The 11996-nt window shown below is 46.7% G+C and overlaps 1 protein-coding gene across 1 annotated transcript in view; it reads left to right on the forward strand.

Annotated features, from left to right (window-relative positions):
* Positions 1-10693, forward strand: part of LOC146861088 (uncharacterized) — a 258546-nt gene extending 247853 nt beyond the window's left edge. Inside the window, exon 11 of the mRNA XM_085645143.1 lies at positions 4037-10693. Coding sequence (XP_085501269.1) covers positions 4037-4114 — 78 coding nt within the window. The 3' untranslated portion in view covers positions 4115-10693. The remainder of the gene's footprint in view (positions 1-4036) is intronic.
* The last annotated feature ends 1303 nt before the right edge of the window (positions 10694-11996 follow it).

Here is an 11996-nt window from a genome sequence, read left to right on the forward strand (position 1 = left end):
GGTCTGTTGGGGTTGATAGTGACCGTGCAGATGGCGTGTTCGGCCTTTGCATCTAAAGTATGAGGGATAGCTGGGGTAGAGTTGTAGTCTCGGAGGGTGGCAAGGATTTCCATTTCAGTGAGATCTAGTGGACTTGGAGTGGCAAAGGTGGAGTTGTAGGATAGGACAAGAGCACGGATTTCTTCCTCTGAGAGGTGGCATGTGTGCTTGCGGGGCAAAGATGTCTCAAGGCTAGCGGAAGAGGTTGTTTAGTGAGCTCTGTCAAATGTGGGGGGGTGGCGTTTGGCAGGGGCATGAGGTTGGCGAGGGAGAGTTCAGCGAGGTGGAGGAGGTTCATTAGCTCCAGGATGGAAATATGAATGCTCTGGGTAAGTTTGGCAGCTTTGGTGTGCAGAGAATCAACGTCCCTATAAGAAGGAGGTGCTAGAGGGCAGGGGGGCAATGGTTCGGGAGCAGTTCTGACAGCGTGAATAGGTGATGGGGGGAAGGACTAGTATGGCCTGTGTTGTAAGCCATAGGATCTATGTTGGAGCCCCTTTGCGGGTTGGATTGAGGGCAGGAAGGGCAAGCGGGACTTGTATTGTAAGTCTTAGGGGGCGTAACGGTGACATAGTTTACTTGGGGAGCTAGTAGAGAGGGGACCGAAGGTCTAGGGGTGATTCTGTTGGTGAGGCCGGGAGACGTGCTGGAGTGGTTCGGGTGGACAGTGATGGGAGACCTAAGGGAGGTTAGTGGGTGGCTGGCCATGCTGAAAGGGCTGGCTGAGGACTCAGCGGTGCGGGAAAGGTAAGTGCGACCTGTATCGTAGTTCAGTGAGGTCGTACCGGTGACATGGTCTACTTGGGGAGGTAGTAGGGAGGGGACCAAAGGTCTAGAAGTGATTCTGTTGACAAGACCGGGAGACTTGCTGGAGAGGTTAGGGTGGCCAGTGTTGGAAGATCTTAGAGAGGTTTGTGGGTGGCTAGCCACGTTGGATGGGCTGGATGAGGGCTCATCAGGGCGGGACCTAATTACCCTGCCAGTGTCGTGCACGTGGTTTCTGAGGAGGGTAAAGAGGTCTGTAAATTTATTCAAGTTTTTGGTCGAGGCTTGGATCAAAACGATGCAGTTTGTATAGAGAGTGATGATGAGGTCAGCTCGCAGGGTTGAGGAGGGTGCTATAGTTAGCTTAGTGCTGTACGGAATGTTCTTAGTAGCACATACATTGAAGTAGTGAGCAAAGGTTTTGCGCCAGGCAGATGTTCTTCTAGAATAGAAGACGAGGTCATTCATGACTGTGCCGTTGTCTGCGCTGTAACGCAGGTCAGAGATCAGTGTCTCAGGGTGTCTTTTCAGGGTGGAGTGCTTGAAGGATTTTGTGGTGGTTTTGGAGAGGTTTGGGGGGTAGACCAGAGTGTAAGAATTTTTCCCCATAGTGGACAGGCCAGGTCTTGCCATATTGGCTCGGGTGGACTGCTCAAGCACCAATAGGGACAGTTATGCAGCAAGGTGGGCTGCCCACCGTGTGGGAGCCAGAATTGTACTGTGACAGTGCCACAAGGGAACGCACTCTTAGTGTAGGAGCCTGGTTGGCAGCTCTTGAGAGAATAGCTGGTGAGGGTGCGGATAAGTGGTTAGCCGCTCTTGAAAGATAGGTGGTGAGGGTGAGGATAATCACTTTGTATTAGGAGCTCAGTCATTTCATGGTCAGGCAATGTAGGGTGATTGGAGTGTCTTCACACTATCACCATTTTAGGGTCAGGCAAAGAGCAGTCTGCCGGTGAAATGGCTACTGTGTAGATATCGACAGAAACTTGCAGCTCAGATGGTTTATGAGCAATATGATTTCGAAGCGCTGCCTCCTTATCTTATATGATGTTCCCCTGACCCAACAAGAAAGAGCAATGTTCCCCAAGTTTACCGAGGGGCCGCCATTTTAGGATCAGGCAGCCATCGGTCCCTGTACTTATTCATATTTAATAGGACACGCGGCTCGCTATAGCCTGGCACGGTCGTTTCTGATTTTCAAAGGAGGGGCTCATTAGACACCATCGCGCGGATTTATGGGGCCTGATGGCGCCATGGAGAGCACAACAGCGGTCATCCTCCGGTCCCGTGAGCACACGCACACCAGAGGCTGATCTCCAGTCCTGTGAACAGCGCAGGACCCAGGCAGCTCCTGGGATATGGGACGATGGCACCAGGGCAGCCTCCGGGTTGGCAGGCCCCAGAGAGATGACGATTCCTAGGAAATTAGATGACCTGACGGCAGTGACGAGTCGCAGCCCTCCGCGTGAGAAGGCGGGCTGACGGCGCCCAAACGCGCAGTCGTAGCTGGCCACAGCCCCAGTGCAGATCGTGAGGCCAAGTCAGCTCCCAGCATGAGGAACGGCAGCAAGGGACGGCAGCAAGGATCCCACCACAAGCTCCCCTGGCCCGCAAGAGAGCTCCCACCGCTGGCTCCGCTACACCGGGCACGACCCCCCACGCCAGGGGTTCCAGACTCACCGGGGCAGGCACGGGGGTCCGGGAACTGACACCGCTGGTCAGGAACTCACCGACGTGGTATCCGTCCTCATGCAGCCACCGTTCAGAGCAGCACCAGGTCAACGTGCCGAACCAGCCTGGGAACTGGACACCAGCAGAGAGGCGCCAGGGTCCGGGCAGCGATGGCGCCGACCTGAGCTGCGGAGGTCGAAAATCCGGGTAAGTTGACTGCCAAACTCCGTTGTTGTGGGAATGTTCGGCGGTGTCCGCAGTCCGGTCCAGGGGGCAGGTGAGTGTTGGGCCGGTGAGGTTGTTTTTCCGGGGATATTCGCCAAATGGTAATCCCCAAACCGGGAGCGCCTAGGGAGCCTCCCACTCAGGCGGCCATCTTGGGGGTGCTGCCACCTTACACCTCCTTTTTCCAAAATAAATGGTGCTGAGGACCAGTGTAACCATTTTAGCAAACATTGTGACTTCTTTCCAATTTGGACAATCCATCACCCTCCCAACTTTCTTTGCCCAGCCTTTAAAGAGGAGTAGAGTCTCCATCGACTAAACTCCAAAAGAGATTTAAACTTTTACATTGATCGCACCAAGGAACATCGGGTGAATGATCAGCTCATTGTGTTGTTCTCAGGGGGGGGGAAAGGGCCGGGCAGTATAGAAAAAGATAGTCCTCTGCATTAAGATCGTCTGCCTACTGGCTAAAAAGCAGCTCATGGAGGGATTGTGGACCCGTTCTACTAGGCCAAGTCTGATAGAGCTGCGCCTGCACATGGAGTGCCTGTTCTTGATATCTGACAAGCTGTGATGTGGGCATCGGTACAAACGTTCACAAAGCACTATTACCTTGACAAGCAGATCTGATGGGATGGGCATTTCGCCTGTTCGGTCCTGCAGGACTTTTTTTTAACTTGAGCCATTCCATTGGCCCACCCCCTTTAGAGGTACTGCTTTGCGATATGCTGTAAAGATGAGGAATCTGTGGTTAGAAGTATACACCAGAAGTACAAGTTATTTACCTTCAATAATGCTCTTCATACCTAACCACAGATTGCTCACTGCCCTCCCGCCTCGCAGTTCTGTAGAATAGTCTCATTTCCATCTAAAAAGTTCCCAATTTAGGAATCTTCCCACTTGCACATCTGATTATTGTTGGGTTCCGTCAAAAAAGAAACTGATGTTAACCTGCTGGGGCGCCGCTTACATGCAGCTCTACCATCACTTTTGGGATGGAACAAAATGAATGTGGGGCCACATGGTGCCACCCATCGGTGCGCAGGAGCATTGCTAGAAAAATCTTCTGGATCCAGTCTGGTTTCTGGGGATATTCTAAAGGTGAGGAATCTGCGATTAGATAAGAGTATCGACCACAAAGAGCATTACCGAAGGTAAGCAACTTGTTCTTTGGGCAAATCCATATCTTATCCAATGTTAATCTTAATGAATAAAGCTGAAAAAGTTTGGTAAAACTAGCATACACACTAGACAAATTCTTCTCCTTGGAAAGTTTTCACTGTTGTCCTTTGCCCCCGACTAAAGACCTGTCTTCTCTATACTTCCTTTACAGCAGTGTCAACGGACAGATGAGAATGTTGCAGTGGGATTCACACCAGCTGCGCCTACGCAAAGACACATTTTCTCCTGAGACCTGGACAAGTGAATGAGTGAATGGATGGATGAAAGAGCACCGTGGGATAACCTGGCCTTAAAAGCATCTATTCTTTGCACTACAATACCGGTCACCCTTCATGGACCCAGGAATGCAACAATGAAAGTTTGTCCTTTAGATGTAATGCCTGATGGATTGTGTTAACATGAACACATCCAGCCTCTAGACAGCCGGCCCGCTGGTTCCGCTGTTGATCAGAGGAGTACAGAATAGGCACTGTGTGGCCCATGCATCCAGCCATCACCTCTTGTGGTGATCATTGCCCTTAGTATGCCCATCCGTGTGTCACCACTGCAAGGCAGCATTCACCCCCTGCCTTCTGGCTCATAAGCACATCCCGGCTAAAAGACAGCACGTACCTCTACCCCTCACACACTGATTCTTAACAATGCCACCTAAAATGCAGCACAATTCCCTAGATTCCAGCCTGCTGTGTGTGTTGGTGGGAATGTCCCGTGGTTCATAACACCACAATTTAAAACATCCTCTCCCCTTACACTTGTATATAATGCACCAACTCAGCAGCTTAGGAGCAGTACAGACCACTGAGCGGTCCAGATGGGGCGACTGCATCAAACTTTATGTGACCCTGTCAGTGCCTGGTGCTTTTGAGACAAGATCTAAATGACTAGCGCTATTCTCTACTCTGTTCTAAATCATTTAAGGCAGCTGTATACCCACATTTTCATTCAGCCCAAAGAGCCCAGGTTACGAAAAAGGCTACAAGGCGAATCATTTTCAACTTTTAGTCTTATCAGCATTTGTTTTTTGTTATTGTGTTGGCAGTAACAGTACCTTTAATGAGACCCCATCTTTCAGCTTTCTTCCAACTGTGTATCTCCTTTGCTGCATTGTTTTCATCCTGTCTGACCTCACTGGAATATCTTTCTTCCACTATCTTTTCCTACTCCCTATAACCAGTTTTCATTCCTCGTTGTCTTTACTGCACTGTCATATCTTCCCTATTCCTCCCAGTCCTCACCACAGTCTTCATCTCTCTCTCCATGGTCGTTGTACAGTCATGGCATGCTCCTCTCTCGCTTTTCAGAGTACAGCTTCATAGCTCACCATCTTTCTTGACCTGCCCTCACGCTGTCAGTCATAACCTCAGTGCAGGCTTTTATCATCCACATCACTGCACTGACAGTCACTATCGCCACTCCAGGCCTTCTCCCCCTCCCCCTCCCCCTCCACCTCTGTCCACCTTCACTTTACCGCTGCATCTTCCTCATATATGTCCACCTTACAGGACTAAGTTCGTCGTTCAATACCTTCCCTGCAGTATCTCCTCATATACTGCAGAATTCCTCCTCTTTCTTTAGCAACATCTTTCCAGAATCTGTCCTCTGTTGCTTTGTCTAAGTCTTTCTTTACGATTGATCACAGCGCTGGCTCGTCCTCTCTCTCTACAGGGTTGCCTCTCTCTGTCCCGTTCTTCCCTCTATTGCCACTCTGTCCTGATCACTTCACCATCACAGTGCCTACATCTGACCTCATTATTTCTAAGTTGCATTGTCTCCATGTTGATCGTCTCTCCATTCCATTGTCTCTGTCATTCACCCTCCACATTGCACTGCTGTTCTCTGTGCTCAGTCTCTCTTCCCTTCATTTCCCCCCTCTGCACATCTCATCTGTATTACATTGTCTTCCTTTATGCTTACCTCTACATTGCATCACCTCCCTGTTTGCACATCTTGCATTGCATTGTCTGTTTGTCCTCATCCTCTCTATTGCAGGTTCCATCTGTCCTTGTCAGACCACATTAGGGTGTGGCCACACAGCTGAGAGGCTCCTGGGCCCCAGTCATGATGGTTGAGGTTGTGTACTAGTATAACTCTGCGAACTGGGCCAAATGTAATATTTTCTACTCTTGACTCATCGGATAGAGAGAGTGAGCAGACAAAACCTTTTTATGGAGGCAGTTTGGGGGGAGGGGGTGCAAGAGTTTAGGACTCAACAATCAACCAACACATACACTTACTTAATGTTTAGCCTAGTGCATGTCTTTTAAAAAAAAGAAGAATGTACTTTTAATTACACAGCAGCACAGTCTAGTTTGCAAATACAGTTTGTTACTCTATTCACTATAGTCACCTAGCAATCTCTAGCAGAGGAATGCGTTATGCTCAGGTACAGATAACGCTTACCACAGGTTTAATTGCACAGTCACTTAGATCTTACCCCTGTTGTGGTTGTGGGCAGAATAATTTTCAAATCCTTGAGCTTGAGTTAGTAAAATACAGTTCTCGGTCCCCACCACAGGTGGGAACCTGTGGTACTCACTCGTAGATTTCTCAGTTGTTGAGAGGCAGTCAACTTCAGCCTGTTTTCTTTGTTGTGCTCTACCTCGCGGCAGGACTGATGAATACATTTTGGCATTGGTGTAGCGATCCCATTGCCTTCAGCAGTTGCGATCAGCATGTGGACAAAAAAGCAGGCAGATTCTATGGCCTTGGCAGTTTTGGTTCTCTTCAGGGCCAGTGCAGACAAATCCTACAGCTTGGTAGTTGCGACCCTCTTTTGGGTCAAATGATACACAGGTGGATGCCCCAGGCAGTTCCAGCCTTCTCATTCTGATCAGCTCTTCCTCAGCAAAGTTCCAGCTTTTTATGTTGTTTAAGGCGGCAGCACCAAATCATGGCCCACAGCAGCCATCAGGGGCATATGGATGGTGGTGACATAGTAGTCTTTCAGGTGCATTTCTCGTTGGAACTCACAGAGGAAGTCCTGGGGGGCCACTTGCAGCACGGATTTTGTCTAGTGCACTCTGTCAGTCTGCTGTCTTAGAGATTTCCCCACACTAGAAACATCCTGGATAGTCTCTCCTGCAGGGCCAGGCACAGTCTTCCCTCTCGTAAAACACAGGCAAGTCTCTAGGCACTAGACAGACCTTCAATTATTCCAGCAAAATGTGCAGACTTCATTTGATATCCACGCATCTCTAGGAGGCTGGGTGTAAGGCAGCCATTTTCACACTACAGTTTTTCGAGTAATCTCCGTTGTCATGAAGAACCTGGAACAGGAACAAAGTGCGGCGTTTGGATCACACTATTATACACATTTTCCAGACAAACTTCGCAACTAGTTTGGGTTAGTTCTCTTTCAAGTGTTCTTCTAAGGCTGCTCTCCAGACACAGCTTTTTTGTACAGTGATGCTTCTCACAGCAGATAGCATTGGGTCTGTCTTCAATCAGAAGCATCTACAACATGGGCACACTGAAGTGTGAGGTTTCTTCACCTGGCTTTCGTAATTCTTCTTGAAGCAGTAATCAGGAAATGACAGGCCTGACCTAGAAACGTCCTCACCTTGAACAATAGATTCTGTAGTCCCAACCTTCACCCCTACCATCTACCAAATGATAGTGTTCAGGAAGCTCCTTGCTAACAAAGTCTTCTTTGGATTTCTAAAGATAGCCTTGTGGTGTCTTTCCTTCTCACTTCAGTGTCATAGAACTGCACACTCCAGCCACAGGAATGCACACAATACACTTTCACTGTCTGGGGAAGCTGTCCTCATCCTCCAACTTGTCCATTGCTAAACAAGGGACAAATAAAATGGTTCCCACGGGCTTCAGTACTTTGACTCAAACACACAAGCAGTCTAACTACCACGTTATACATATACTGTATATATACAGCCTCTCAACATACAAACCACAAAGTTTTGGGTTTCATATAACAGCAGAACTTTACACAAGTGGGGCCAATGGGCCTTACTCCAATGGACACAGATAAAAAGGTCTGGTCACGCTAAGGCTGCAGAAAGTACAGTACACTACCACTACTGCTGTATGTTCAACCCGCGACCAGGCCAGTAGCCATCTGTTGACGATGAGAGTATGCTTGGTGGACCACTTGAATTCACAGGACAGGTCTTGGACTTCGTATTGTCAAGGAAAGGCTTAGACCTCAATGCACATTATAGATTTGGCACCAGGGCCAAAATAAGCCAGGATTCCAGACTGTCCTGATCTTTACCCTGATGCAGTTTCCCTCTGTCCTTATTGTCTGTATTGAATTGTCTCCCTATCATCATCTTGTCTTCTTTGCATCATCTCCCTCTATTCTTGTGTTTTCCTTTTTGCTAGGTCATCTTGTTTCGACCCTTTATCAATGTCATTGCTTCACAGTCCTTAATCTTTCTCCACTACATGCATCCTTTTGGGTATCCTCAGTCCTCTACATTGTCTCCTTATGTCCTGTCTTCTTCAAAGCACTGTCTGCTTTTGTCCTGATTCTCCAATGTCTGTTCTCATTTTGCTTTGTTACATTCTTTATCACATTGTCCCCCTCTGTACTCATTCTGTGTAGGATTCGTTACCTGTCTTAATCCTTTCTCCTTTCCATTGCTATTCTCTGTGCTCGCCCTTTCTCCAAAGCATTGTTTTCCCAAAGCATTGTTTCCCTTTATACTCAACTGTCTGCATTGTATAACCTCCCAGAGCAAACCCTCCCTCCAGTGTATTCTCTACATCTGTCTTCATTAATTTAACCTTGCCCTCATACTTTCTTTGTTGAAAATTTCTGCCTGTCTTGATCATTTTTCAGTTGTGTAGTCTCCATTCCCTCCTCCTTTGTTAATTATGTATTTTTTCTTTTCTCGTGATCTCTCCAGTGCATCATGTTCCTCTTTGCACCTCGTCTCTCCATTGAATTTTTCTCTCCTTCTCCTTGTGTGGTCTCTGATGCTCTGTCTTCATCTTCAGTGCAGTGCATTTCCTGCTTATGTCCTGATTCACTCTCATTTTGTGATTATGGATTCGCCATTGCACTATTTTCCTCTGTATTCATACCTTCTATGTTGCATTCTCTTTCTGCATTGATCTTCTTTTGATTGTGTTTCCCTTGATTACATTGTCTTTCTCGTTCTTCTGCCTTTGTGTATTGTTTAGTCTCTGTCCTCATCCTCTACCATTGCATTATCTCCCTTTGTATACTTTCCTTCTGTGCTGCATCATATCTCTCCATTTTAATGCTTTGTTGCAATCTCTCTGTTTCTATTTTCAGGCTACCATCAATCTGCTGGCCTCCCCTCTTCAGCAGATTCTAGTTTCACCCCCTATTATGTTTCCAAATATTCCCCACGTACTAGGAAGAGTGATTAGAAAAGGTCTCAGTGAAACTTCTTGTTCCCTCGTAGATAAAACACACCCTAATCTTCTCATTATTCCCTTGTTTGATTGTCTAATTCCAACACTTGATGGATATCTGCTGTGAAGTACTAAGGGCAGCCTGTTACAATCTCCTATTTACATGGAGGTGCCAAAGGTAATGGATTTTCACAGCCTTTCCTACACGTGCAGGTGCCAAAAGTGCCTCCTGTCGTGATCTTAACCCATGTGGAGGTGCCACCACAAGAAACAGCAAAGGCCACGGAGTACAGTGATTGAGAGTTAAGGGATGGCCATGGTGTCATTCCATTTTGAACCCATAGTACAAGCTCACAAAATTGAGTCACCAGTGTTTGCCACACATTTTGGTCATGCGCGCTTACTTCAGTTCTATGAACTTTACCTGAAGGACCGTAATTTGTGTTTTTTGAGGAGCTGCCAGATCCCAGTGAACTTAAGGGGCAATATTACAAGTTCATAGTGCACTGGGAATGTGGCTTCTTGTGTAGCTGAAGCAAGAATAAGAAAGCAATCTGCATGTATCTGAGGAACTACACCATGGATATGCCTCAGGTGGACAACTCATAGGCTGCTACCGCCCTGGGCTTGGGCACTCATTGCCTACAGAAACACAGCATGCATGGGGTAACTGGGTGGTATATCCTTTCAAATAAGCTGTTCGCTGGCAGAGATCAGATGGGCTACACTTGTATACAAGGACTCAGCCTCTACTAGTGACTGCAGCTTAGCCTGCACACTCCTACACTGCTGAATGAGTCACATTCTGAACAAAAGACCCCTAACCTTAAACATCTGCAGCAATTGGGGTTCACGATGTAACCTCCCCACGAGAAAGGCTGGGGATGGGCATAGCTAACCTGTTTGAGCAATGGTGTTATAGATATTACCTCCCAAGGCCTCTCTCATGGGAGCAGCAGTGCTGCTGTGTAGAGAGTCTTTGATCCTGCTCACATCTTTGGCTACCACCAAGCTTCCCGGACCCTCTCTTTCACCAGATGTACTGGCTCCATATGTAACGCAATATGTGGTTGAAAGAATCTGCACGTAATTGGGTTTGCCAAGCACCTCTCCCTAGGAGGAGGGCACTTTAATATTGCTTCGGGGATGCGCAACCCTTCATGTCATACATGCTATGTACCCCTGTAATGGTCACACTGCGTATTACAATCGTATTTGTTATATACTGTACATACATTGAATCATTATATAATATATACATATATGTATGTATGTATGAGTGTATATACATTTATATATTCATTTTTCATTTGCCACTTCATGACTTCTGGCGTGTGTGTGGTGCCGTTTTGTCTTATTTGAAAAGAAAATTGTATTTGTGTGCGAGTTTGTGCAGCTTCCTATGTACAGCCTGATTTATATGGCCTGTTTTGTTATAAATTAAAGTATGTTTTTGTTTTACAAAGTTTATAATACAAATTCTTCTTGTACCATACTGGTAGAATGTGTGACAGAAGAAAATTGTGACTCGATGAGTTTCTGCTTGGTATACCTGAAGATGGGATATGCCAGAGAGGAGTGGGTGGAGAATTTGATTTTTGAAGTCACTGCACATAACCGGTTCGTTAAGCCAGGGTAGAGAGATGTCACAATGTAAAGAAAAGTTGTGAGTGAACTCCTGCAAAGCCCAGTGTGGCTCTTGTAAGGTAAATTCGTTTCTGTGAGGACTACCTGGTTAACCCTTGGGTGATGGCTCAAGCAGAGACTTCCTTTGTGGAACTGTGCGCAGTTCACGTATGACCACGGACCAGAAAAACAATAAACAAAGTAAAAATGTCCAGTCAACTTAGTTAAAACGAGAATTATAATGCCACAAAAAGAAGGGACTGTGGGATAGAAATGAAAAGTTATAGCAAATACAAATTGAAATGCATATTCTTGGTAATTTCTAGGAAGCAAATTCAAGCAAAGATACATGTAATGCATGGTTACCAAACACAGCCACGAGGGCAACATAACATTTGTTTTGGGCATTCAAAGAACGCAATGCCCTAAGGGGTACCAGCTTCCCAGAGAAACATTTATATCTTTATAAAAATAGTCCTACTCACCTGTAGCAGGAACTGTGCTAATTCAAAAAGTAGATGATGAAAAACATGTCTAGATCTTCAGGACTGGTTTATCGGGTTCCAATAGCAGGGTCTCCCACAGCTCCTGTTCAGGTCCACTGCACAATGTCCAGTTGCAGTCAGTTCCTGGGTTTTGAAGCAGCCCCAAGTTGCTCATTCTACAGGGGCTTTCATTTGCCAGACACAGGAGAGGCATTTCATTAGGCATTAGGACTGGCAGAAAGGCCAGGTTGTTGTTCTTTTTCTCTTCCAGGCGATTCAACTTCCTCATTCTTCAAGACTATCTGCACTCTCCCACTTCAGGAGGGAAGTTCAAATAAGGGCACAGGCTTATCAGGCAGATGGAGATCCTGCAGCAGAAAGAAGGAAAGTCTCGTCTTTTGTTCTAAGCAGCTCCCCGTTTATAAAAGGCAATTAACAAATATCAAACTAAGGGCCTGATATAGATTTTGGTAGATAAGTTACATCTGCAAGTTATACTCCATCCGCAGCAGTACAAGTGTATTATATCCAATGGCACTAGTGGGCGGGATATTCATCACGTTTGTCTGCCTAACTCTAAATCAGGTCTTAAATTTCCTGCACTTTCATAGTCTAATACAACAATGTGACACAGTTCCTGTCCTGAAAGGTGCTTGG

This window comes from Triturus cristatus, chromosome 3_1 (genome assembly GCF_964204655.1).
Source record: "Triturus cristatus chromosome 3_1, aTriCri1.1, whole genome shotgun sequence".
In the NCBI taxonomy this organism is placed as follows: domain Eukaryota; kingdom Metazoa; phylum Chordata; class Amphibia; order Caudata; family Salamandridae; genus Triturus; species Triturus cristatus.